This window comes from Rhinatrema bivittatum, chromosome 4, assembly GCF_901001135.1.
Source record: "Rhinatrema bivittatum chromosome 4, aRhiBiv1.1, whole genome shotgun sequence".
NCBI classification, from domain to species: domain Eukaryota; kingdom Metazoa; phylum Chordata; class Amphibia; order Gymnophiona; family Rhinatrematidae; genus Rhinatrema; species Rhinatrema bivittatum.
This window is the reverse complement of record NC_042618.1, coordinates 301,833,444-301,858,048: the sequence shown is the minus strand read 5'-3', so window position 1 is coordinate 301,858,048 and position 24,605 is coordinate 301,833,444. Positions and strand designations below refer to the sequence as shown.

At 43.2% G+C, this 24,605-nt stretch overlaps 1 protein-coding gene across 4 annotated transcripts in view; it reads left to right on the top strand.

The window, feature by feature from the left end:
* MYOCD (myocardin) overlaps positions 1–24,605 on the top strand; it is a 332,840-nt gene that overhangs the window by 206,557 nt on the left and 101,678 nt on the right. For 3 of the 4 annotated variants that reach the window (XM_029600231.1, XM_029600232.1, XM_029600230.1), the window contains exons 9-10: positions 14,898–15,054; positions 17,529–18,485. In XM_029600231.1, the coding sequence (XP_029456091.1) occupies positions 14,898–15,054; positions 17,529–18,485 (1,114 nt within the window). The remainder of the gene's footprint in view (positions 1–14,897; positions 15,055–17,528; positions 18,486–24,605) is intronic. The other variant, XM_029600233.1, reaches the window with a different exon arrangement.

The window sequence follows — 24,605 nt, the reverse complement described above, 5'->3', positions numbered from 1 at the left end:
AACAGACAGGCACTGACACAGCAGGGCACAGGAACAGGACTGGAGAAAGGAGTGGTCAATCAGGCAGAGGTCAGGTTCCAGAGGGCAGACGAAGTCGCAGGCGGGCCGAGGTCAGGTACTGGAAGGACGAAGAGTTTCACAAGATACAGACGATAATAGGAAACCCAAACAACCTAAGCAGGAAGCCAGTTGCAAAGGCAAGCTCTGATTGCCAGAGCTTGCCTTATATATTTTCAAGGGAGTGATGTCATCAGGAGAGGACCGGAAGCCCTAGCGCATCGCGGCCTCTTTAAGTCTCGAGGAAGGGCACGCGTGCGCTAGTGGAAGCCTCGGCCAGAATGAAGCTCAGTGGCGGGGAGGCCACTTGAGGGCCGGAGGCTGACGGCAGCGGCGTTCCTTCCGTGCCGCGTTGCAGAAGAGTGGTCTCTGCTCAGTGAGGGAAAGGTGAGAAGAGCCGGCCACGGGCTCCATGGTCGGCCTTCGTAACAGTACCCCCTCTTCAAGGCACCCCGTTAGAGGGGTTCGTGGTGTGGAATGCCAATTCTCCTTGAGATCGTGGTGGCCCGTCACTTGCAATCTCCCAGAATATGGGAGAGAAGATTTTCTCAAATTATTTGGAATTCCGGTTCCATCCGGAGGTAGGCAATGCCTCTCTTTCTCTTGTCATAGAGGGAGAAAAAGGTTTTGGACCTTGTCTTTCTGAAGAGATAGGAGGTCAAACGAGGTCAGATGCAGGCGGAGGTCTTGAGGCAGGCGGCAGACAGGCGGCAGGTCCGCAGCAGGCTGAGGTCAGAACCAGAAAAGCAGTCCGAGGTAACACCTGGGTAGAGCAGAAACAGACAGGCACTGACACAGCAGGGCACAGGAACAGGACTGGAGAAAGGCGTGGTCAATCAGGCAGAGGTCAGGTTCCAGAGGGCAGACGAAGTCACAGGCGGGCCGAGATCAGGTACCGGAAGGACGAAGAGTTTCACAAGACACAGATGATAATAGGAAGCCCAAACAACCTAAGCAGGAAGCCAGTTGCAAAGGCAAGCTCTAATTGCCAGAGCTTGCCTTATATACTTCCAAGGGAGTGACGTCATCAGGAGAGGCCCGGCAGCTCTAGGGCGTCGCGGCCCCTTTAAGTCTCGAGGAAGGGCGCACGCGCGTGCTAGGGGAAGCCTCAGCCGGAACAGAGCTCGGCGGCGGGGAGGCCACGTGAGGGTCGGAGGTTGACGGCAATGGCGTTCCTGCCGTGCCGCGTCGCGGAAGAGTGGGCTCTGCGCAGTGAGGTAAAGGTGAGAAGAGCCGGCCACGGGCTCTGTGGTCGGCCTTCATAACACTACATGTGCACTTTTTACCCATGGAAATAGCTTTGAAAATTGCCCACAATTAGGGTAATTTTCCATAGCACAAATAGGATTAAAATATCTTCAGAGAGCTGAACTGGCACTTAATTTGCATTTATTCACTTCACTGGCTTTCTGATTAATCCTTGTCAGTGAAAAGGTCTCTATCATACTGGCATTTAATATTGAAGCCACTGGGAGGTCAGAATTTCTCCTTCTCTGGCTGGCTTAACTGTAGTCTTTGGGGGTTGGGGAGTGCGGGAAGGAGGTACAGTTTAGATGTAGAATTGGGGAGAAGGAGCAGGACCGCAGACAGACTAGTTTCTGTTTTATTGGGGGCATCGGGAGAGAGCAGGAGGCATCAGGAGAGAGAAGGACTGCTTGCTGGCTACTTCATAAAAACCCAATATTCAGTAAGCTGGCTAAGGGTTAAGTTACCAGAGCCTTGTATTTTCAGTGAGAGATTCCTCCCGCTGAATATTTGGCATAAGTTATCCAGGTAAATTTACCCTGATAACTTTGCTGCTGACCAGCTTAGTGAATATTGACCTCTTCATTTTTGGAGAGGAAAGATACAGGTGAACAGTGTGATTTTTCAAATTGAAAAATATTTTCTGTTCTTTTCACAGGATATACATAAGAATAAAACCACATTTTTCCATATAATTAATAACATCGGATCACATGATCAGTTGAGACATAAATATACTAATCTTTGGTTTCAGGCATGCCACTAGCCACAGGACCCTGACAGCTGGTTATTTATAATTAAATAATGGCAGAAAATATATTACAAACTCAAAATAAGGCCCCACACACACACACACACACACACACACAAACATTCCACAGTAATATCCTTATATTCACCATCCATCTGAGTGTTACTGCAGCAAACACGTTAAAGAAATATTCAGATCTATTCATCAACTGTTGATTTTACTGAACACAGATGAAGGCAAATATCTTTTTATAACTCTATGTTGCTGAAGCCTTTTCTTTTCATAACATTTAAAATCCAAAACATATTGTACTGTAGGTCACTGTGCATAGTTCAGGATGGAGAAATCCCCTCAGAGCACAGATCTTTATCACAGTGTTTGTGGCAGAACTCATCTGTGTGGGAAAGCTCTCTGGGGATGGGCCAGGAATATGAATGTCACTCACTCCCTCAGCTAGCTCTTTGCACTAGGTCCACTATCGCTTCATCGATCAGTATGGTTCTCATGATGTTTGTGCGGAAAGATACAAAAAGTTTAATTATGCTGATTAGTCTGCTTCATCAAGTAGTTCCTGCCTGCCAATAGCAAAATGCTAATCTTTTTCAAATGACTATGTTTTAACTAAATCTATCCTCTCTGTACAGCTTCTCTCTTTACTCTTTACCATCAAACTCTTACCAGGTAATCATCCTGCATTATCTTTCTCCTTCCCACTCATTATTCATCATACAAAACTCTCTTAATAATCTCCACCTGTCTCTCATCAGGGGACCCTGCACCTTTGTTTTTACATATTCCTATATAATTGTAATTAGAAAAGCATCATGCAAGTGTAATGGAGTATATATTCCTTGGGAAAGAAGAGACCAGGGCCAGCATACATTGCAGGCCCCTACCTAAGTCTTTACAAAGGTTTGTGGGGGTGGGGGGAAGAGATACAGCCTGTGGGCATTTTTATTAACTTTTAGGAGAGAAGGCAGGGTATTGGCCCTCTGAATCTTTCTTTGGTTTGGTAATGACAGCGCTACTTAGCTGGATATCTTTCAAGATATCTGGTTAAGCAGCACATTATCTAGCCACACAAGGCCGGATGATTAAAAACCTACCCAGCTTTATTCAAACATAGCCAGTTAGGTTTTTAGTTATCCGGCTAATTGTAGCTGGATAGCTTTATGCTGGTATATTCAGTGGGATGCTTCTCACACTGAATATATGGGACAAGTTACCCAGCTATCTTTAGCCCGATAACTTGCCTGTTGCGGAAATGGACCCTTAGACCGAGGTGAGATTGGCACTACCCACAGGGAATAGCCCTGTAGGTCCTCACCATCGGCAGGCAGAACTGGCAGGAGCAGAGGCCCAATAGAAATTTCACCAATACCAGCCCTCATTCACCTTAGGTTAAGCCCTCGGGTGCCGGGGGCTTAAGGACAGGCCTCTGTGAAGAGAAGATTCCATCACTGAAGAGGTCGATGGCCAGCAGGAAGAAAACAAGGTCAGTCCATGCAGAGGTTGGGGCAAGCAGCAGACGGCAGAAATGAAAGCAGGCCGAGGTCAAGGCAAGCGGAAGACAACCTGGTCAAGAAGCAGTCCGAGGTCAAGACAGGAATCCAAATGAAGGTGAGCCGAGAATCCAAACTGAGGTCAAGCCGAGAAGTCAATCCAGCAAGAACAGCAGGAAGACACAGAAGATGAATGAGGATCACAGGACAGGAATGCAGGAGCTCCAAAGACGCAGGGAGGAACAGGAACACAAAGACCAGACACTGGAACAGAGTCAGGAAGAGGAATCAAGAACATCGAGGCAAACAGCTACTCCAAAGAATTTGACCTATTGCTGAGGCATCTAAGGCAGGGCAGAGCAGGCCTTATATAGTAGAAGACCTGTGATGTCATCCAGGGGAGCCATGGTGGTTTTCCCCATGTGGGCCCTTTAAAAATGCCCAAGCCGTGTGTGCTTAGGGACAGCCACTCAGCTGAGCAGCATCCCTAGCGCATTGCATCAGGCATATGTGGCGGTCGGCCACATTCTTGCTAGCCGCAGTGTCGGTGGGCCCCTCTTGGACCAGGGTAAGAGTGGCTGGTCGAGGGACAAACCTGCAACCGGTCAAACGCAACATTGTCCACTAACTGGCCTACTGAATATGGACCTCTAGGGGAGCATGTAACATTGCCTGATCTCTAACAAATGGGTTGCCCTTTCAAGGGATCTTTCTTTTCCCTTCCTTTCTTTATTTATATGGCTAGCAAAGCTAATAATCAGCCCTGTATTCCTGTAACACTTGAATCATTATTGTACATAACTGATCATTGTTCAATAAGGATGTATTAAAACACCAGTACTTACCTAAGCCTGAAACCTGAAATACATTCAGTAGGAAAAGCATTGGTTGTTGGCCCAAAATACAACAGGTCAGGATATCCATGTAGCCAGCCAATTTTTCCAACAGGGCCACACAGAGGAAATAATCTATGCAGCTGTAGATGCAGTGTCTTGGTGAGTGGGAAGTATAATCCCTACCAAAAGGATACTGTACGCACCAGATGTCTATAAGACCTAGGTGCTGCATTAGGAAACATAAACCTGAAATCTGCCCCCTGTCCATTCCAGACCGCGAAGATTGGTACAGCTCTGAATCTAAACATAAATTCCAGTCCCCACCCACAATAAAATTCTGGCACCTCTGCAATCAGTTCTTCTCCTAAAGAACTAAGTATCCAAAGGGAGAGACAGAAGTCTGTGCTCTGAGGAAATAGAGAGACCGTCAGCTGTTCTTGCTTCATAGCTGAGCTATGTGTAAAATCTCAACAAGAGACAGAGGAACCAGGAGCTGAGAGACTGAGAGACTTCCTTTCATTTTCATTTATTAAAATGTATTAATCGCTTAACTCGACGGCCTAAGCGATATACAGCAAAACACACCTATAAAATAAAATACATTATACAAAAACAAAGATTAAAACTTGTCATAGTAATAATAAACATCCAAAAGATTACATGAATTCATATAAAAGGCCAAGTACGTTCAGAGGGCCTATAATTTCTTGTGCATCCAGAGTTTGATAAACAAGTTATTCAAATAGTCATAATTACGCTATCAAGATGATAAACCGAAAGCTTGACTCAAAAGGAAGGTTTTTTTTAAAGATAATCTAAACATTTTAGTCCACTGACCTTGCCTTAATTCAATCAGGATAGTGTTCCAAAATGCAGGTGTAGCAACAGAAAAGGCAGATTCTCTTGTGGTTGAAATACAAGCAAGTATAACAGAAGGCACATCAAGCATACCTCATTGGGATGATCATAACTGACAGAAGGGCTGATAGATCTTGAGAAAAGCATTGGCCCATGGGCATGTTTGAATTTATCAATTGAAATACTGTCATGCCAACTTTATAAGCAATCCTCTGCTCTACTGGAAGTCAGTGTAAATCTGCAAGCATTGGAGTAATGTGTTGTCTGCATTTTGTTCCAGATATAAAGACAATTTTTGAAAGTTGTATACTTTACTGCTTTTCCCTCCACCTTTCTCTATTAGCGTTCCCTATTTTTTTTTACTATCCATGAGTATGTTGGTTGCCCTGGTTATCAGGCCATACCCGTTTTTGTTGGGTTTTTTTGCATTGCTTTCATATAAAATAAGAAAACCTCAAGTTTATATTATACTTCACTATTGTACTTTTCACATTTAATGTTCTGGTTGGATTTACTGTCTACTTATTCAATACTAGTAAAAGGGCTAACTACTGTTTTATTCTAGTGTGATGATTTTATCTGGTCTGTGGTATCACAAGTGAGAGATTGTTAGGGAAGGGCACAGAAATGTGGTTTCAGGATCACCGGGACTCTGTCTCATCCCTCACTCAGGCTATGAACCTGAAGATAAATCATATTAGTAAATATAATTTCTCATGTATTACATCCCACTCCAAACATAGGGGTAATTCTTAGTCCAGACCAAAGGGGGGGTTGCCACAAAAGGATGAGGTGAGAAGGTCTCCAAAGTGGTAGTTAGTGCTCTATAGTTCACCAATTGACCTTCATTTAGTCCATACACATTAATGAGCATGAATTTCAGCTCATATATCACACTCCAGAGCAATAAATCAACCTGCAGGGTCAGACAGACATTTTGTTACAGTCAGGGGAAAATTTTTATGAACTAGAACACACACTCCTCTACATTTAGAGTTATATAATGAGGAGTATACCTGCCCTATCCAGTCATGTCGATATTTTTAGTGCTCAACCTGGAAGAGATGAATTTCTAAGCAGCAGTGTCACCATGGCACATTTACCGTTCAAATAGGTCAATTTCCTTTCCATTTAATTGGAGTACCTATTCCCCTGGCATTAAGAGATATAAAGTTAGACATCTTGCTAGCTGTATGAATTGTTAGGATTCACGCATATCTCAATCCCACAGAGTTGTACCAGCATATTTTCAACCATAAAAGCCTAGCCTTCCCCCATTCCCATTCCCAACCACAACAAACATATAACATTTCTCAAAACCTCAGCAGCCAAAATACAAAGAGGGGCCTGTCATCCTTTCAGCTACTGCTATCCTACCAGCTCTAAACTGCTAACCCTAATCTCTTGCCCTCCCAATGAAACTGTCAGCATGTCTGGGTGTTGGTACCCCTGAAACCCAGCAACACTTTTATTGAAATTAGCATTAACATACCCCACCCCCAACACACACACATACACACAACACATTCTCCCCAGTGACTACCCCTTCCTCCCTCCTGCATGCCATATCGCCTCCCATACACCCCTCTCCTTCTCCGCCACCCCACCCCCCGATTGCATAGTGCAAACCCCTGGTCGCTTCCCCGCTCTTTCTCAAGGCTGTTCTAGGTATCAGTTGATTGCTGTTGGCACTCAGATGCTGTCGGCACCATGCTGCACTCCTATTCTCTTCGAGACACTCCATGACATCACTGCTTCCCACCCATGCATCGAGCCCCATCACAACTCTGCCTGCCATTGCTACAATGGTTGTAATGGTCACGAAACTCCAGCAACATGATGAAGGAGCCAAGGAAAAAAATAAGTGTGCACCCACAATTTACCCGTCCCATCCCTGCCCTTCTGCCACAGCTTAGTTCTTCCATGTTTTGAAAGTAACCCCTTCACACACAATGCACATTTCACCCCATATAGGAATAATAAAATAAATGCAAAGAGAAAAAAGGATATGTTATGCTGAAAGAGATATCCTGAGGGCCAGTCTAATTAGCAACTCCATCCTCCAACCCACGTCGCTGCACAAAGCGCTCAGCTTCTTTTACATGCCAGACACTGAGGTTTTGCCCTTGTGCTCCACTCATAACTGAGCAAGGTACAGCAGCACATGAGATCCCTCATTGCTGGACCTTTTTTCACTACCACAAAACTCTGTCATTTCCTTTGGACTTCAGTAGAAAAGTCCTGAAAAAATTCACCCTGTGGCCTTGGTTCATTATCTCCTTCATTTTTCTGCTTGCATCAAGGATTCTGGCTTTGTGCCTATAATTACCGGTAATGTATGTACTTTCATAATTAATGCTGTGGGACAGCCATTATTCAAGGGTGCCGGTACTACTGCTCTAAACGCTCTATCTATCTTCAGCCTGCTTTGCTTACAATTGAGGTGCAGGGTCTCAGGAATTCATAGCGCCAGGAAGCCAGTTGAATCTGCACCCTCCGTCTTCTTCGGGAGACCAACGATACGTAAGTTGTTTTATTGAACCTTATTTTCAAAGTCATCTAATTTTTCAGCAGCGTGGTTTTGTGTACACGCCATCACTTCCACACGCTGTCGAGTTGATGTGACAAAAACCGCCATTTTCTCCATGCGCTCTTTCATGTTATCCAGCTACACTTTGGTTCCACCAATGTTTGAAAACAGCTGACCCACACAACCAACCACATGTTCCAGCTAGTAGTCGAGGCTAGAATATATTTTGTCAGTGAGTTGTTGCATTACTGATTTCATGGCCTTCACCATTTCATTCGAGAACGTGGTCTCACCTAAGGCCTCCTCTTCCTCCAGCGCCATGTTATCTGCAATTGCTGGTTTTTCAGCTGCGATCTTCCTGCTAGATCTTGCTGATCTAATTTTCTGGTCACCCCAAAATATCAGAAGTGATTTCTTGGCCCCCTTAGTGACCATTACCAGCTTACCTGGAAAGTAAAAAGGAGTTAGAAAAATAAAAATACTGAGGTGGGAGCCAGAGTGAGTTTATTGAGCTGCTTTCTGCTGCTGCAGCATCACATGACCATGTCCTCACCTTTTTGAGTCTGCTTTTTAAATTGTAACCACTTCTCTGTGATAAATATATTTCTCATAGACTCTTGTTAAATCTTAATACCTAATATCTTGATCGCAGCCTTGCTGGTTTTAACTATTTCTAGTAACAGTACCCAACAAACAAAACCAATGAAGGAAAGAAAAATCTACAATTAATGAATAGTCAAAATCTTCCTTGTACAAATACTGCTCAAATATGGCAAAAAATAATGAGAGAGAGACCATCATTCATGGAAAAGAATTGCTGTACGAAATCAACAACAACCATCCACCATTATAATCATCATACTTAACAAAACTTTGTATATTTTTCTTATGCATTAAAATATTCAAACATGGCAACACTTATTGTAAGTGAAAAATAAAATTAAATTGGATGCATAACCCAACACTGACATCATGTTTCAAAGCTTGCTCTTCTTTAGGAGCAAACCATCACTGATCAAACTGACAATTTACCTGCACCAGAAACAAGACAGCCATTTTAGATACTTCTGAATGATATTAAAAGGTGAAAAACCAATTGAAAAAATGCATTGGGATGAATTCTCATAACTGAAGGATTCTAGGAGGCATAAGTAACACTCAGTATAACTCAACATAGACTAATGGACTTTTCCTCCAGGAACTTGTCCAAACCTTTTTTAAACACAGCTATATTAATAGCTTTCACCACATCTTCTGATAATCTCTTTCCTAAGAGAATTTTGTACATGATTAGTGATAGTCCATCTAAGTTGTTCAAAAGAATGATGAAAAGATATACAGAGGTCAATATTGAAAGCTATCCGGATATGTAACTTAGCTGTAAAAGTCACTACTCAGCCGGATAAGTTATATCCAGCTAAGTTAGACCTGCTCTTTCGCAGGTCTAACTTGTCTGGTTAACTTAACCAGTAAGAGTGAATATTGCTACTTATCCAGTTAAGTTAACAGGAAAAGTAGTGCCACCCCAATCCACCCACTGCTCCCCCCCCCCCCCCCCCCCCCCCGACTATCCGGCTATTCAAATAGCTGAATAAATTATTTGTCCAGTGGTTGTTAACATAACCGGATATTCAGCTGCTGCTAGATAGAACTAGATTCGCTTGGAATATTGGCCTCACAGTGATTAATAACTGATGCCCGCAATTTCTTAGTATTGGTTCAGCTTTGATGTTCTATTAATCTGATCCATATGCTTCATTCAGTGCATCCTATATAAATCAATAAACAGGACATTGCAACACATAAACCACAAATTGTGATAAACAGTCTGTCCATGAATTTCATCCAACTTGATAGCCTGTTAGCCCTGAAGCATATATTGACAAAGGTCACAAGATCCACATGCAAAGTGACCCCTTCCAGCCACTATATTTTCTTGATGTATCAGTGACGAGATTGCTTGGACCACTTTGTCTCTTATATTACTCCTCCCTAGAGAAGGATATCAGTGGATCATCAGCAAACACCGCATGTATAGTTAAATAATCCAGTGTTTTCTAATAATGTCTGCAAACTTGTATGCCTTATTGGTATGCTGTAAGACTCAGACATGACTAGATGTAATATTAGATGACTTATACTGCAATAGACTTTATCTCTGAGTGTCCATGATTCCCTGGGTGGAGGGAAGAATTCTCTTCTATGCCCTGTGCATTCCATTTATTCAAATCTCAAAGTCAAGGGTCACTAAAGTCACTAATGATCAAAGCAGCAATAATCACACTAAAAGCATTGGATGGTTTCCAACATAACTTTATTAATGAAGGGTGAAATTGATGAAAGTTCTGTACCGCTTTCAATATGTGATGGTACAAATTAAAGTCTTTAAGTAGATTTGTGATCTTGTCTCTTTCCAATCCAGTTGATATTGCTCTATCACTTCAAATGCCAATGAATAAATTTAAAGTCGGTTGCATCCCATAAATCAAGGCAGTTTGTAAGCTCCCTCCCAATTGATAGGTGGAAGTTCATATTGTCCAATTTAATCAAAGTTCATGCAGAAAAGTCTCAATTACTCCAACCTTTTCTCTAGTTCTTCTTCCTTTTCTTTACTCACAGTACTTGTTGAGCACCATTATACAACTCTTCTCCTTGAATCTCCTTGAGATGATACTTAATCTGCTAGTAGATCCAGGCAACTTCTTCTCTCCTCTTCTTTCCTCCAGAAGTGGATGAGAATCCACTCCTCTTCAGAACTTCTTACAGTTTACCTGTGTTCTCTGTCTGAGAAACAGCATTCCCTGAGTTTACACACAATGGGGTAGATTTTTAAAAACAGCACGATCGCGTACTTTTGTTTGCGCAGCAGGCGCAAACAAAAGTACGCTGGATTTTATAAGATACGCGCATAGCCGCGCGTATCCTCTAAAATCCTGGATTGGCGCACGCAAGCCTGCCGATTTTGGGCAGCCTGCGCATGCCGAGCCGCGCAGCCTGCCTCCGTTCCCTCCGAGGCCGCTCCGAAATCGGAGCGGCCTCGGAGGGAACTTCCTTTCGCCCTCCCCTCACCTTTCCCTCCCTTTCCCTACCTAACCCACCCACCCCCCGGCCCTATTTAAACCCACCCCTTACCTTTGTCCCTAGATTTACGCCTGCGAGAAGCAGACGTAAATCTACGCGCGCCAACGGACTGCTGGCGTGCCGTCTTCCAACCCGGGGGCTGGTCCGGAGGCCTGGACCACACCCCCGGGCCGGCACCACGCCCCTGGTCCCGCCCACGAAACGCCCCACCCCCGAAACGCCGCATCATCCAGTCCCGCCCCCGACACGCCCCCTTCGAAAAACCCCGGGACCTACGCGCGTCCCGGGGCTCTGTGCGCACCGGCGACCTATGGAAAATAGGCGCGCCGGTGCGCAAGGCCCTGCTCGCGTAAATCCGGGCGGATTTACACGAGCAGGGCTTTTAAAATCCGCCCGAATGAGCCTCTGGCTGAATACTCAGGTATACTAAAATAATACATATTTCAGAAAGGAGAAACCAAGATAAGAGATAAGGAGGGCCAAATAATTCCTGTCTCAGAAAACATAAAGCATTAAGAGGTTTCTAGACATGGTCTGCACTCTTCCAGACATGGTCCTTCAAAAAGGTGAACACTCGCTGTCTCCTTTCTGAACCCAGGTCTCAGTCCAGAGACCCCAGATCCCTTTCTCCTTAAAAATAAATAAAACCTGTGAACAGCTATGGACATGCTGTGCCTGGAAGAATCAACTAAAAATTCCACACCCTAAGAGCACACCATTCTAAGCTCCACATGGGGAGCTACATACCCACATAAACCACTTCTCCAGTTCCTCCCTATACCAATGGAATATTCCTTCTAACAGAAATCTGATTCTAGTTGAGACCTGGGAGGATCTCTACAGTAATTTATTTATTTATTTGTTTATTTATTTATTATTTAAAATCTTTTCTATACCGTCATTAAGCTAGATACCTTCACAACGGTTTACAATAAGGCACATAAATTAAAATTGCTAACTGTATTAAATTATATCAACTAAACAGGTGCCATTAAGTTACGGTAACATAGTTTCATAAAAAATACTAAATTGGTGGGTGTGATAAATCATGTCCATTCCTATCTGTATCATCTTTAAAATAGATTAATAATATACATGGGAGTGGGGTTTGGGAATGAGGTGTGGCTATGACCACCACTTTAAAACTTTTTTTTAATCATAACTACTTTGGCCGCCTCAGGGGGTGGCAGGTGGGTATGAGAGGGGTCTCAATAGATCCTCCAGATGTTTTTCTCTGTTGGTGGGGAATCCATAGGCCGTAAGGCCCCTTTAAAAGATGGTGCCCTGACAAGGGAGGCCACCATTGCACAGTTGTTGTTCAGGGTTGCTTGGCTATGGTATTTTTCCTGGTGGTATTTAACCACCAGGACAAATATTTCCAGATTTACTAATCTGCAGTACTCTGTACCACAAGTTAATGAATGCCGCAGTATCCTCTCTAAGGAAAATACCACAGCTTAGTAAATAGACCTCTGTTTTTACCTGAAGCAATGGAAGATGAAGTGACTTTCCCAAGGTCACAAGGAGTGACAATGGGAGAAGTGAGATATGAACCCTGGCTTTGCTGGTGAATGAATTTCCCTTTTTTGTCCTATCAGGTCAATTTTAAAAGCATTGCTGGCACAAAAAATCCCACATATGCATGTATATGGGCTGTGCATAAGCAATGCAGACTTTTAAAAGCTGCAAAATATGCACATATGTGCCTGTACACATGTAAGGAATAAGGGGGCAGAAAAGGGGCGGGGTGAGGGCTTTCCAGGGCTAGGCCAAGACTTATGCATGTAACTTTGAAATTAAAAACTGAAAACCACAGCGCACATACGCTAGATACTCACATAATGTTATTGCTTCTCCTGATAAGGAGAAAGCATTTTAGGGCTACTAGAACATGGTAAGGGGTCCAGGTCAACTGGGTGGGGGGCATGTAGGATGAAGAACTAGATAGGTCTGGAAGACCTCGCTCTTAACTAGACAAACTGGTGGACTAATTACAAAACTGGGAATGTGTCTCATGAAAGCATGATTTAAAATATGCTGACATACACGTGTAAAAGCTGACATACACGTGTAAAAGCTGACAAGACAAGAGCTGCCCAGTTTTGGACCAGACAGCCAGGTTTTCAGATTTGCTGTATAGTGTCCCATCAGAAGTATTGACTGGACACTGACAATCTGGATTTTGCATAAGGTTCCTCCTCTTTCCCACAGCTTCCTCATTACAGGGAAACACAGAGCTGAAAGCTGAGCTGTGTCCCCGCCCGCTTGTCTCCTTTTCTATGTTGTGATTGGATGGGATGGGGAGAGGAGGCAGGGCATAGCACAGCCCTCAGTTCCCAGTGGCTCCACAGATCTCTGCAGCAATGGCTCTATGGGTTCCTCTCCCTCCCTCACTGAGTGCTGGGCCAAGACCCGAGAGAGGGGCTGCAGTGAGCCAGCCGAGGGATACAGGAACGGAGGAGGGGAAGGTAGAGAGACAGTCAGAGTCACAGGGTGAGGAAAGGGCAGAGACAGAGAAGAACACAGAAAAGGGGAGGGAAAGGAAGTTAGATACAAGGGAAGCAAGGGAGAAAAGAGACACAGGGGGTATGGAAGGAAGGAAGGTCACAGAGAAGGGGAGAGGCACAATGGGCGTATGAGGGAAGGAGGGAAGGAGAGAGACATAGAAGGGAAAAGGAAAGAAGAGACACAAAGGAGACAGGGACTCAGGAGGAAAGGAGATAGAGAAAGACGAAAGCACTAGGAAGGAGAGGGAATCAGGAGGGAAGAAAGAGGGAGAGAGACAAGAGCATGGGGAGGGAGGGAGGGGACTAGAGACAGGAGAGAAGCACAAGAGAGGAGTGCACAGAGGAGGGGGAGGGCATATTGAAAGACAGGTGACACAAGGGAGACAGAGATGAAAGGCTGGGATGGTTTTAAGGAAAGGGAGAGTGAACCACCTGTGTCTAAAGAGGATGCTTTGTGTTTGAGAGTGTGTGTATGTATGAGAGAGGAGGCTGTTTATGGGGAAGTTGTGTGTGTATGAGACAGAAGGCTGTTTGTGGGGGAGTATGGAGGTGGGTGTGCATTAGAAAGGCCTTTGTTGTGATAGAGAGCAAAACTGCATGACTGAGGCTGATGTGTTTATGAGGATAGTTGAAATAACATTTTATAAAACAAAGTATATTGAAGGGGGTGCTTGAAAGCCAAGTAATGAGTGGATCGACAACTGACAGTAGTCTGTAACCTCCCCAACTTTCCACCTCCCCTCCCAAAGCAGGCAGTTTAGTGGGGTGTCCAGTTATGGTCCATGGAATTGTTGGTCACCCTAGAAGACACGCACATGCTAATTGTGCTCGAGTAACCATTTAAAATTAGGATCATACTTATGCACAGTTGGTGCATTTTAAAACATATGCGTGCATGTGCACGCACAATTAAAAATTCCAGCATATCCTCACTCGCAAGCTGATACATGCGGGGTATGGGCGCACACGTGCTCATTTTAAAATCAATCTTTATACGTTGGTATGACTATATTGTAAGCTCTGTTGAGCAGGTACTGTCTCTTATGTGTATTTCTACAGAACTATGTACATCTAGTAGCACTACAGAAATGCTAAGTAGTAGTAGAATCACCTTTAGTGTGACTAGATCACTTCTATTGTGCACCTGAGCCTCGTGAGCCCAGAGACTTCCTTAAAAGTAATGATCTATAATGAAACTTACTCTCTTTAACTAAAAAATATTTCACAGCTTCCCTTCTAAGATTTTCTATAATGGGTATTTATTTATTAGGTAAAACATATCCTCCTTTTATTGAATCTTCCTCAAAGGAGCTTTCAGTGCTGGACTGGGTACAGTGCATAGCATTACTCATAGAGCCAAATGACTCATTTTGTCTCTGATTGTAAAAGATATTTATGCTGCCACGTAACACTCATCACGCTGGAATCTGCCAAAAGCTCCAGACCCTTTTCCATCAGTAAACTAAATGAACCATGGATGGTGCCTGCTTACAAACACAAATAATCATGTTCCTTTATTCTTTTTTTCAGGCAGCCAAGTAACCCAGCAGTCAGGAATTCCAACTCATCATCTTCCATGGTCAGCAGCAGCCCCTCTTTGTCCCCTGAGAAGACCACCTTCTCAGGACAAGCCAGTGTGGCTTCCCTCAAACCAGACCCTCTACCATCCAACCTTGATGATCTGAAAGTAAGTCCAGAAACTCTACTTTTGCTTGATGAAAAAATGTGGGAATTAGCAAGCACAGATAAGTGAATAAGGATGCAGGTTGACTTCAATGCAATTAAGCAATAATCTTTAAAACCTCAGCATTTGCTGGCAATTAATGCCCTGCCCATAAGAGCTGAAGGCCTATGTCAAAGTGAAAGGAAACCAAGGTATGAATTAACAGGAATTCCATCTCCAAAGGGAATTATTTCTTCTATATTGTAGTAAAAATATTTGGTTCTAGCTATTTTCATGCTTTCCTCCTTCTCCTTTATGTCAGCATAAGATTGCCTCATATGCCCTAAGAGACCTTATCTGTGCTACTGAAATAAACACCTCCCTTTATAAAGTGGCTTGATTGCCCTCTGTGCCCTAGGAAGTCCTTTCTGTGCTGTGCTAAAGGATATAAGCTAGTATGGGATCCTCCATGTGTCCTCAGAGATGTAATGGTGAAGAAAGAATCACAAAAATTCAAAACGTGATACAGTTTATCTGTGGTAGTTGGAAACTGGGAACTGAAAACAGTGGAAGAGATGCAGAAAGGGAGAAGGTAGGAGGAACAGTTAATTGTCTATTTTAGGCTCTTGAAGGGAGTCACATAACTGTTATAGGGGTCAGTTTGGCAGTGTGAATAGTCAGCACAAAATCAGTATGTACTGTAAGGAGCTATGCAGGTCTGGTACATGGTGTGGTACTGTGAGGAGCCAGCATGGGTCTTATATTGGGGGGGGAGGAAGAACAAGGTGGGCATGGTGAGTAACAAGCAAGATTTCTTGATGCATGGCAAAGAGGTATGAAGAGCTACATGAGAGTGATTTGCTACGCAGCAGTGAATAAAACTGTGGCCAAGGACTCATGGCAGCAGTGTACAGGAGCCAATGGTGTAATCTTCCAGAGCAGTGCTTCTCAACCCAGTCCCGGGGGCACATCTAGCCTGTCAGGTTTTCAGGATATCCACAATGAATAAGCATAAGATAGATTTGCATGCACTGCTTCAGTTGCATGCAGATCTATTTCATGCACATTCATTGTGGATATCCTGAAAACATGACTGGCTAGGTGTGCCTCAAGGTCTGGATTGAGAAGCAATATACCAGAGAAACTGCTATGGAGATTGCCAGGAAGCCCAGAAGGAGCCCCTTGGCAACAAACGAGCAGACTGTGTGATACTTTTTTTCCCTCCTCCTTCCTGTAGTAGGGCAGGGTTTAGGATTAGACCAACCCACCTGACACCTTTTGGAGTCATTCACCTAATACAAAGAAGATGCAGCCAGAGAGGAAAAAGTCCAACCCTCCCCATCTCAAAATCTGACATTCTAATCTGCCTTCTTGGAAAGGTTTCCCACAGGTCCTAAGAGGGATCATATATGACAGAGGAAATTGTGTCTGTCACAGCAACCAGGCAGTCAGTTGGCTGCTTGGTCAATAGGATAACAGAATGGTGGCAGACCAGGTATCTCTAATCCATGATATCAGAAGATAGGTCGACCACTGTAAAAAGATGGTGGCACGGTTTGGGGATAGCTTCACTTTTGCCATGATTGTACCACGTTAATGCCACAAAGCTCAATGTGCATGTGTACTAACATCAGATTATAGTGGACTAGAAGGGGCAGTTATTGAATTTGTTTGTAGAGTGGGAATTTGTTTTCTTAATCTGAGTTTTTCAGTCTTAATTATTAGTGTAATGTTTATCAATGTAGCTTAATTTTGTAAATGTGTTAATTTTATTTCCTTTACTATCTAATCATTACATTGGTTACTTTCTGCACTCAAAATTGAATTGCAATGGACTTTTGGCCTCCTATCCTGACCATTTGTTACAATTTATTAAAATTTAATTGGTTTAGGGACTTTTCTTTTCTTTTTTTTTTTTTTTTTTTTTTTTACAATATTTATCTCATAAGAAGAATTTGGCATGGACATTCTGAACAGTTACATGAGTGAAATAAGAACATTTATAGGACTTTAAGGTCTTAAGTTTCAACCAATCAAATTAATCATCTTGGCTTATAATTAAGCAATGCATTATGGTAGGGTTGACAATGCATTGGTGATTTCAACCATTTGACAAGTGTCAATATCTCCCTGTAGTGTGCATCCTGAAGGATTTTACTGGTATAACATTTCTGAAAATAAAAAAAAATAGTTTTATGTATTGTTTTATTCTTCAGTTATGACAAATAATTCAAAGATGTAGGATACATATACACTTCTGGGACAATAAAAGTTATGATGCCCTGAAAAGAGAGGCAGGAGCTGGGCAGAAAGAAGGTTGTTAATGGCAGCTTTCTGATAAGAACCAGATGGAAAAGAATAAGGGGAGAGTCTGTACATGACATTCTGTGATGAGGGCCAGACGAGAAGGCACAGATGAGAACCTTACTGAAGAAGATAAACAGACGCAAAGCTACATTTACAATGTTGTTTTAATTGCTTCACTGTGTAATTTTTAGGTTTCAGAGTTGAGACAGCAGCTGAGAATAAGAGGTCTACCAGTATCTGGCACAAAAACAGCCTTAATGGAACGTCTTCGACCATTCCAGGACTGCAGCAGCAATGCCGTGCCAGCCTTCAGTGAAATAACTACAGTCACCTTTCCAGTTACGCCAAGCAACTCTTTGTCAAGTTATCAGTCGCCATCTTCATCAAGTGTGCTCTCCAATAATTTCTATCAGTTTGGCAGCACCAGCTCTACCCCACCTATCTCTCCAGCATCTTCAGACCTCTCAGTGAGTGGTTCCCTACCTGATACCTTCAGTGATGGACAAATGTCTTCTCCCCATTTTGGCCTCCAACCTTCTCCAACATACCTCAGTGCAGAAGACAGTTTAATGGGAAGCATGAATGGGGGAAGCTTCCAGTCAGAACTTGAGTCCATTGATGCTGAGAAAGATAAGATGCTGGTAGAGAAGCAAAAGGTTATTAATGAACTGACTTGGAAGCTGCAGCAAGAACAGAGGCAGGTGGAAGAGCTAAAGATGCAATTACAGAAGCAGAAAAGGACCAGTGGCCCCGAGGGGAAGCATCTGACTTCCCAACCATTTTTTGGAGTATCCATTAAGCAAGAGAATGCGGTGTCCAGTTGTCCATTTGCATCAAAACAAATACCAATGAAACCAGCTAATAACAGCTCCACAGAGAAGATAAACTCATGTGGGACATCGCAGGTCTCTCAAAGGGTTAATAGCCACTGTACAGAGTCAACGGGTCAAAATTCCATCATATCTTCTACATTTCTTAGCCCTCAGTGCTCTCCTCAACCATCTCCACTTGGAATTGCAAATAGCCCCCAGCACATCAGCCTTCCTCCATCGCCAAATCATTCTTATCTTCTGGCAGTATCTCAAGGGTCTCCAGGAGAGGAGCGCAGCATTTCCCCACACACCAGCAGCCGGCTTTGCACAGCACAGGTAAAGGTGAAAAGAGGCAGCACTAATAGGGGATTGAATGTGTCGCATGAGTGCCTCCTTTCATGCACCTTCAACTATAGTAAGAGCACAGTTTCCAAATCCATTTTCTGGAATAAAGATGTATTTACCCAGGTGACATAGCCTGACTGAAAATTTACCTCTTAAAAGTGACTAAAAGTACAGGTGGATTCTAGAGCGTGTATATGATTAGCCTCAGAAAAAAAGGTATTCCTGGAGGAAAGTTTAGGTTGGAGGAGAAAAACAGTGCATATAGGGAGAGTCATTTTCAAAAATCCCACACAGAGGTAATATCTGCATGTGCATTGTGGGGGTAATTTTCAAAACTGTTTAAATGTATAAAAAAAAGCAATGTTATGCATGTAAAGTTAAATGAAAAAAGTTTAGGAAGCACTGGCCAAATTGCATGTTTCAATGAATCTTTAAGTGACATGACCTCTACATGGTACAAATGAAACATGACAGCTTTCTGCAATTTCTGAGGGAGTACTGAGAGAAGAGGATGATTTTGTTGGTGGCTGAAGTGAATTGGTAAGAATTGCTAGCTGGGTAATTTTGGGACTTATGTTTGGGGAGAGGTAAAATGTGTGGGGTAAACTACCTTCAAGTGTGTGTGCCTTGACTAAAAGCCAGGAAAAGTAATTTTTTTTACTGTGTGTCTCTACCTAATTTAAAAAAAAAAAAAAAGACCAGGGAGCTAGGTAAGTTCTTTTCTGTTGTCTCCTATGGTAGAAATGAGAGAAGATCATCTTGCTGGTGGCTGAAGAGGATCGGTGACTAATTGCTTTAGGAAATTTTAGGACTTAAAAAGTTTGGAGTAAAGGTGAAATAGTGGGGTATATTCTTTAGTGTGTGTGTGTGTGCCTATAATAAAAACCAAGTCTAAGGTAGGTAATTCTAGTGTCTGTCTTTCCTCCCTCCTACCCCACTCTCATCCACCCCAGCTCATCCTTTGATTTATAGGCAAGAGACACTTTCACATTACAAATCTCCTGCTTCCCTTTCTCTTTGTTATCTTTGACTCGCTCCAAGTAATTTGCATCATGTAAATATGTAAATATGTTACCTCTCGAGTTATTGTTACTTCTCTAGTTCAATTTTCAGGCTCCCCCTAGAGTCTCCTGCCCTCGAGTTTCTACTGTTGTCCCTCTCCCACCCCTGTTCATTGTATTTTCCTCCTACTGTTGAGATGTAGACCGATATGATGTGCATTCTAATATCGGTATAGAAAAGCTGTTTGTTAATTAATTAATTAATTAATTAATTAATTAAATAGATACATAAATAAATACATATCAATTAGACTTTTATGTGAAATACAAGATTGCCCCAGCCCTTCTCAAGAGTTTAATTATCCCCTTACAGCTCACTACCAGATTAATAGGGAATATCCCAATAAATTTAAAGGATTCTAATGTATACATTCCTACTCCCTTAGCAAACTTAAACTAAGAACTCAGCTGTCCAGCAGCTTCCTGTCTTTTGCATGAAGTGCCACATGTATGATTTTTACCCGTTGGTGAGAAGTTGTATGTGTGCACCTGGTGCAAAGAGCTCCTGGCTCTCAAAGAACAAGTCTGAACTCTGGAGGCTAGAGTAACAGACCTGGAGGAGCTGAGGTAGACAGAGTGGCATATTGAGGAAACCAGGAACAGAGTAGCCAAGTCCCACCTCTAGTCTAGCAGCCCTGGTACTGCCTTGGAGGAGGAAGGTCACCTGGTCAGACAGCATCACCCTGGTGTAGAAGGAAATGATCCTATAGCAAGGACCTACTCTCCAGTTAATGCATTGTCCTTTCACACTGAGGACAAATCTCCCAGAGCTACTGATCAGGAGAGAAATATTAGGTCGGCTGTCAGAGTTGGTGATCCAGTTATCAGGAATGTAGATAGCTGGGTAGCTGGTGGATATAAGGATCACCTGGTAACTTGCCTGCCTGGTGCAAAGATGCATTTTATGCATCACCTATATAGGATTTTAGGCAGTGCTGGAGAGAAGCCGGCTGTCATGATACATGTGGACACCAACAAGATAGGAAGGTGTGGAGGGAGGTTCTGGAAGCCAAATTTAGGATTTTAGGTTAGAAAGAGTAAATCCAGAACCTCCAGAGTAGCATTCTCTGAAATGCTTCTTGTTCCACACACAGGTCACCAGAAGCAGGCAGAGCTCCGGAATCTCAATGCATGAATGAGATGATAGTGCAGGGAAGAGAGATTCGGTTTTGTGAGGAACTGGCCAACCTTTTTGGGAAGGGGCGTCTGTTCTAAAAGGATGTGCTCCACCTTACCAGAGTAAAACCAGGCTGCTGGCGTTAACCTTTAAAAAGGTGATAGAGCAGCTTTAAAACTAGAACAAGGGGGAAAGTCAACAGTCACTAGGCAGCACATGCTTTGGAGAGAGGTATCTTCAAAGAATATTAATGAATAGGGATGTGAATCGTTTTTCAACGATTAAAATTATCGTCCGATAATGTTTATATCGTCTTAAATCGTTATAGAACACGATACAATAGAAATTCTAACGATTTATCGTTAAAAAATCGTTAAATCGTGTTAGTGCGCACTAACTCGAGTTAGTGCGCACTAACTCCCCGTTAGTGCGCACTAACTCGATTTAGTGCGCACTAACTGAAAATGATACAAATAAACACTTTCCAGGTCACTGAAGGTCAGTTAGGAATGAATATGTGTTCCTATTGGCTGGCTGCCCTCTTATCTATTGATATTACCAAGGTTACCACTGAGGTGATGGTTGGGGGGATGGGAAATGGAACTGGAAACTAACGAACACCAACAGAAAATGAAACAAAGTGTTCACACTTCCCAGGTCAGTAAAGGTCACTTAGGAATGAATATGTATGTATGTATTCCTATTGGCTGGCTGTGCTCTTATCTATTGATGTTACCAATATGGTTGGGGGGATGTGAAATGGAAACAGTTGGAAGCTTGACAAAAAAAGTAATGTAATGATCAGCACTCACGTGACTAGAACTTGTTTGTTTATTATTTTTGTTAGCAGGCACCTGAAATGCTAGTGCATGTTGAATTTGCCAATCACTGTGCATTTTAGAAAGGTGGTCCTGGCTGGAACTGTACACAGTTCAAATATATGTAATTGATTGTTGGTAAGTGTATTTTTTAAGTAGCCACACTGGCACCAGTATGTTTACTTTTCCTCCTACTTAACTCACTAGCTCAGCTTTGTAAGAAGGGCTTCTCTGCTTGTGTGTTGTTTTTGTTTGGTGTGAGGAGAGCAGAAACATCAGATCTTTATTCAATCTACTACAGTCATCTCTTACAGTGCCCTATCCCTATTAATACCAGGAGTGTTGTGATCTTCCTGCACACAGTGCCCTAACCCTGATACCAGTCTGAGACAGCTCCCTCCCTGCATTACTAGTGAGAGGCTGGCTTCACAGACAGGGGGGAGCTGCCTGACCCTCACTCCTGACTTCCCCCATGTCCCAGCTAGTGAATGGTGTGTGGGTGAGGGGGGGGGGAGGATGGTGAAGTCTGAGACAGCTCCCTCCCTGCATTACTAGTGAGAGGCTGGTTTCACAGACAGGGGGGAGCTGCCTGACCCTCACTCCTGACTTCCCCCATGTCCCAGCTAGTGAATGGTGTGTGGGTGAGGGGGGGGGGGGAGGATGGTGAAGTCTGAGACAGCTCCCTCCCTGCATTACTAGTGAGAGGCTGGCTTCGCAGACAGGGGGGAGCTGCCTGACCCTCACTCCTGACTTCCCCCATGTCCCAGCTAGTGAATGGTGTGTGGGTGAGGGGGGGGGGGGGAGGATGGTGAAGTCTGAGACAGCTCCCTCCCTGCATTACTAGTGAGAGGCTGGCTTCACAGACAGGGGGGAGCTGCCTGACCCTCACTCCTGACTTCCCCCATGTCCCAGCTAGTGAATGGTGTGTGGGTGAGGGGGGGGGGAGGATGGTGAAGTCTGAGACAGCTCCCTCCCTGCATTACTAGTGAGAGGCTGGCTTCACAGACAGGGGGAGCTGCCTGACCCTCACTCCTCCAGGGTATTGTGATCTTCCTGCACACAGTGCCCTATCCCTGATACCAGGGGTGTTGTGATCTTCCTGCATGCAGTGCCCTATCCCTATTAATACCAGGAGTGTTGTGATCTTCCTGCATGCAGTGCCCTATCCCTATTAATACCAGGAGTGTTGTGATCTTCCTGCATGCAGTGCCCTATCCCTGATATCGGGATGTGTGCAAGAAGATCACAACACCCCCGGTATCAGGAATAGGGCACTGTGTGCAGGAAGATCACAATACCCCCAGTATCAGGAATAGGGCACTGTGTGCAGGAAGATCACAACACCCCTGGTATTAGGGATAGGGCACTGTGTACAGGAAGATCACAACACTCCTGGTATTAATAGGGATAGGGCACTGTGTGCAGGAAGATCACAATACCCCTGGTATCAGGGTTAGGGCACAAGTTCTAGTCACATTGACTGATCACATTACTTGTTTTGTCAAGCTACCAACTGTTTCCATTTCCCATCCCCCATATACTGTCAGTAGGAAACTTGGTAACATGAATAAATAAGAGGGCAGCCAATAGGAATACATATTCATTCCTAAACTGACCTTAACTGACCTGAAAAGTGTCAAATTGTATCATTTTCAGTTAGTGCGCACTAACTCCCAGTTAGTGCGCACTAACTCCCGTTAGTGCGCACTAACTCGAGTTAGTGCGCACTAATCGGAAAAAACGATTTTTAACGATTTTTTAACTAAAAAATCGTGCCTAAGACGATTTTCTTGCCCTGCCACACGATTTCTATCGTTAAGACGATATGGAAAACGATTCACATCCCTATTAATGAAACAGGAGAGTTAAGGAATCCCAACAGAAAGGCTTCAAAAAAGCAAAAATAGTCCATGTGCCTATAAGTTAAGAACCACCTGAGTTAAAAGATTTGAAATTACCCCTGTCTACTGATAAGCAGGTTGTTCAAACAAACAAAAACATACTTTGAAGTGTATTTATGCCAATGCCAGAAGTCTAAGAAGTAAGATGGGAGTATAACACTGAATGAAGAGGTAGACATAATTGGTATCCCAGAGACTGGTGGAAGGAGGATACAGAATGGGACAGTGCTAAACCAGGATACAAATTATACCGCAGTGATAGGATGGATCAACTTGGGGGCAGGGTGGCTCTTTATGTTCAGGATGGCATAGAGTCCAACAGGATAAAGATCCTGCAAGAGACTAAATGCACAGTAGAATCTTTATGGGTAGAAATCTATGTGTATTGGGGAAGAGTATAGTGATAGGTGTATACAACCATCTATAGGGCCAAAATCATAAGACGGACAATTAAATGTTAAGAGAAATAATAGAGATTTCAATTACCCCAATATTGACTGGGTAAATGTATCATCAGGACATGCTATAAGAGGTAAAGTTCTTGGATGGAATAAATGACTGCTATGTGGATCAATTGGTTCAAAAACCAGCAAAAGAGAGAACTATTTTAGATCTAATTCTTAGTGGAATGCAGGATTTGGTGAGAGAGGTAACGGTGGCAGGGCCACTTGCAAATAGTGATTGTAATATGATCAAATTTGAATTAATGACAGGTAGGAGGACAGTAAGTAAATCTACAGCTCTAAAACTTTCAAAAGGGAGATTTTGATAAAATGTACAAGACAGAAAAACATGAAAGGTGCAGCTACAAAGGTTAAGAGTGTACAACAAGTGGGAACATTGTTTAAAAATACTATCTTAGAAGCGCAGTCCAGATGTATTCCACACATTAAGAAAAGTGAAAGGCCAAACTACTGCCAGCCTGGTTAAAAGGTGAATAGATAGAGGCTATTTTAGCCAAAAAAAACTTCCTTCAAAACTTGGAAGAAAGATCCATCAGAAGAAAATTGAAAAAAGCCTAAGCATTGGCAAGTTAAATGTAAAACATTGATAAGACAGGCTAAGAGAAAATTTAAAAAAAAAGAAGTTGGCCATAGATAAAACTCATAATAAAATCTTTTTAAAATATATCCAAATTAGGAAGCCTGCAAGGGAATCAGTTGGATTGTTAGATGATCAAGGGGTTAAAGGGGCACTTAGGGAAGATAAGGTTA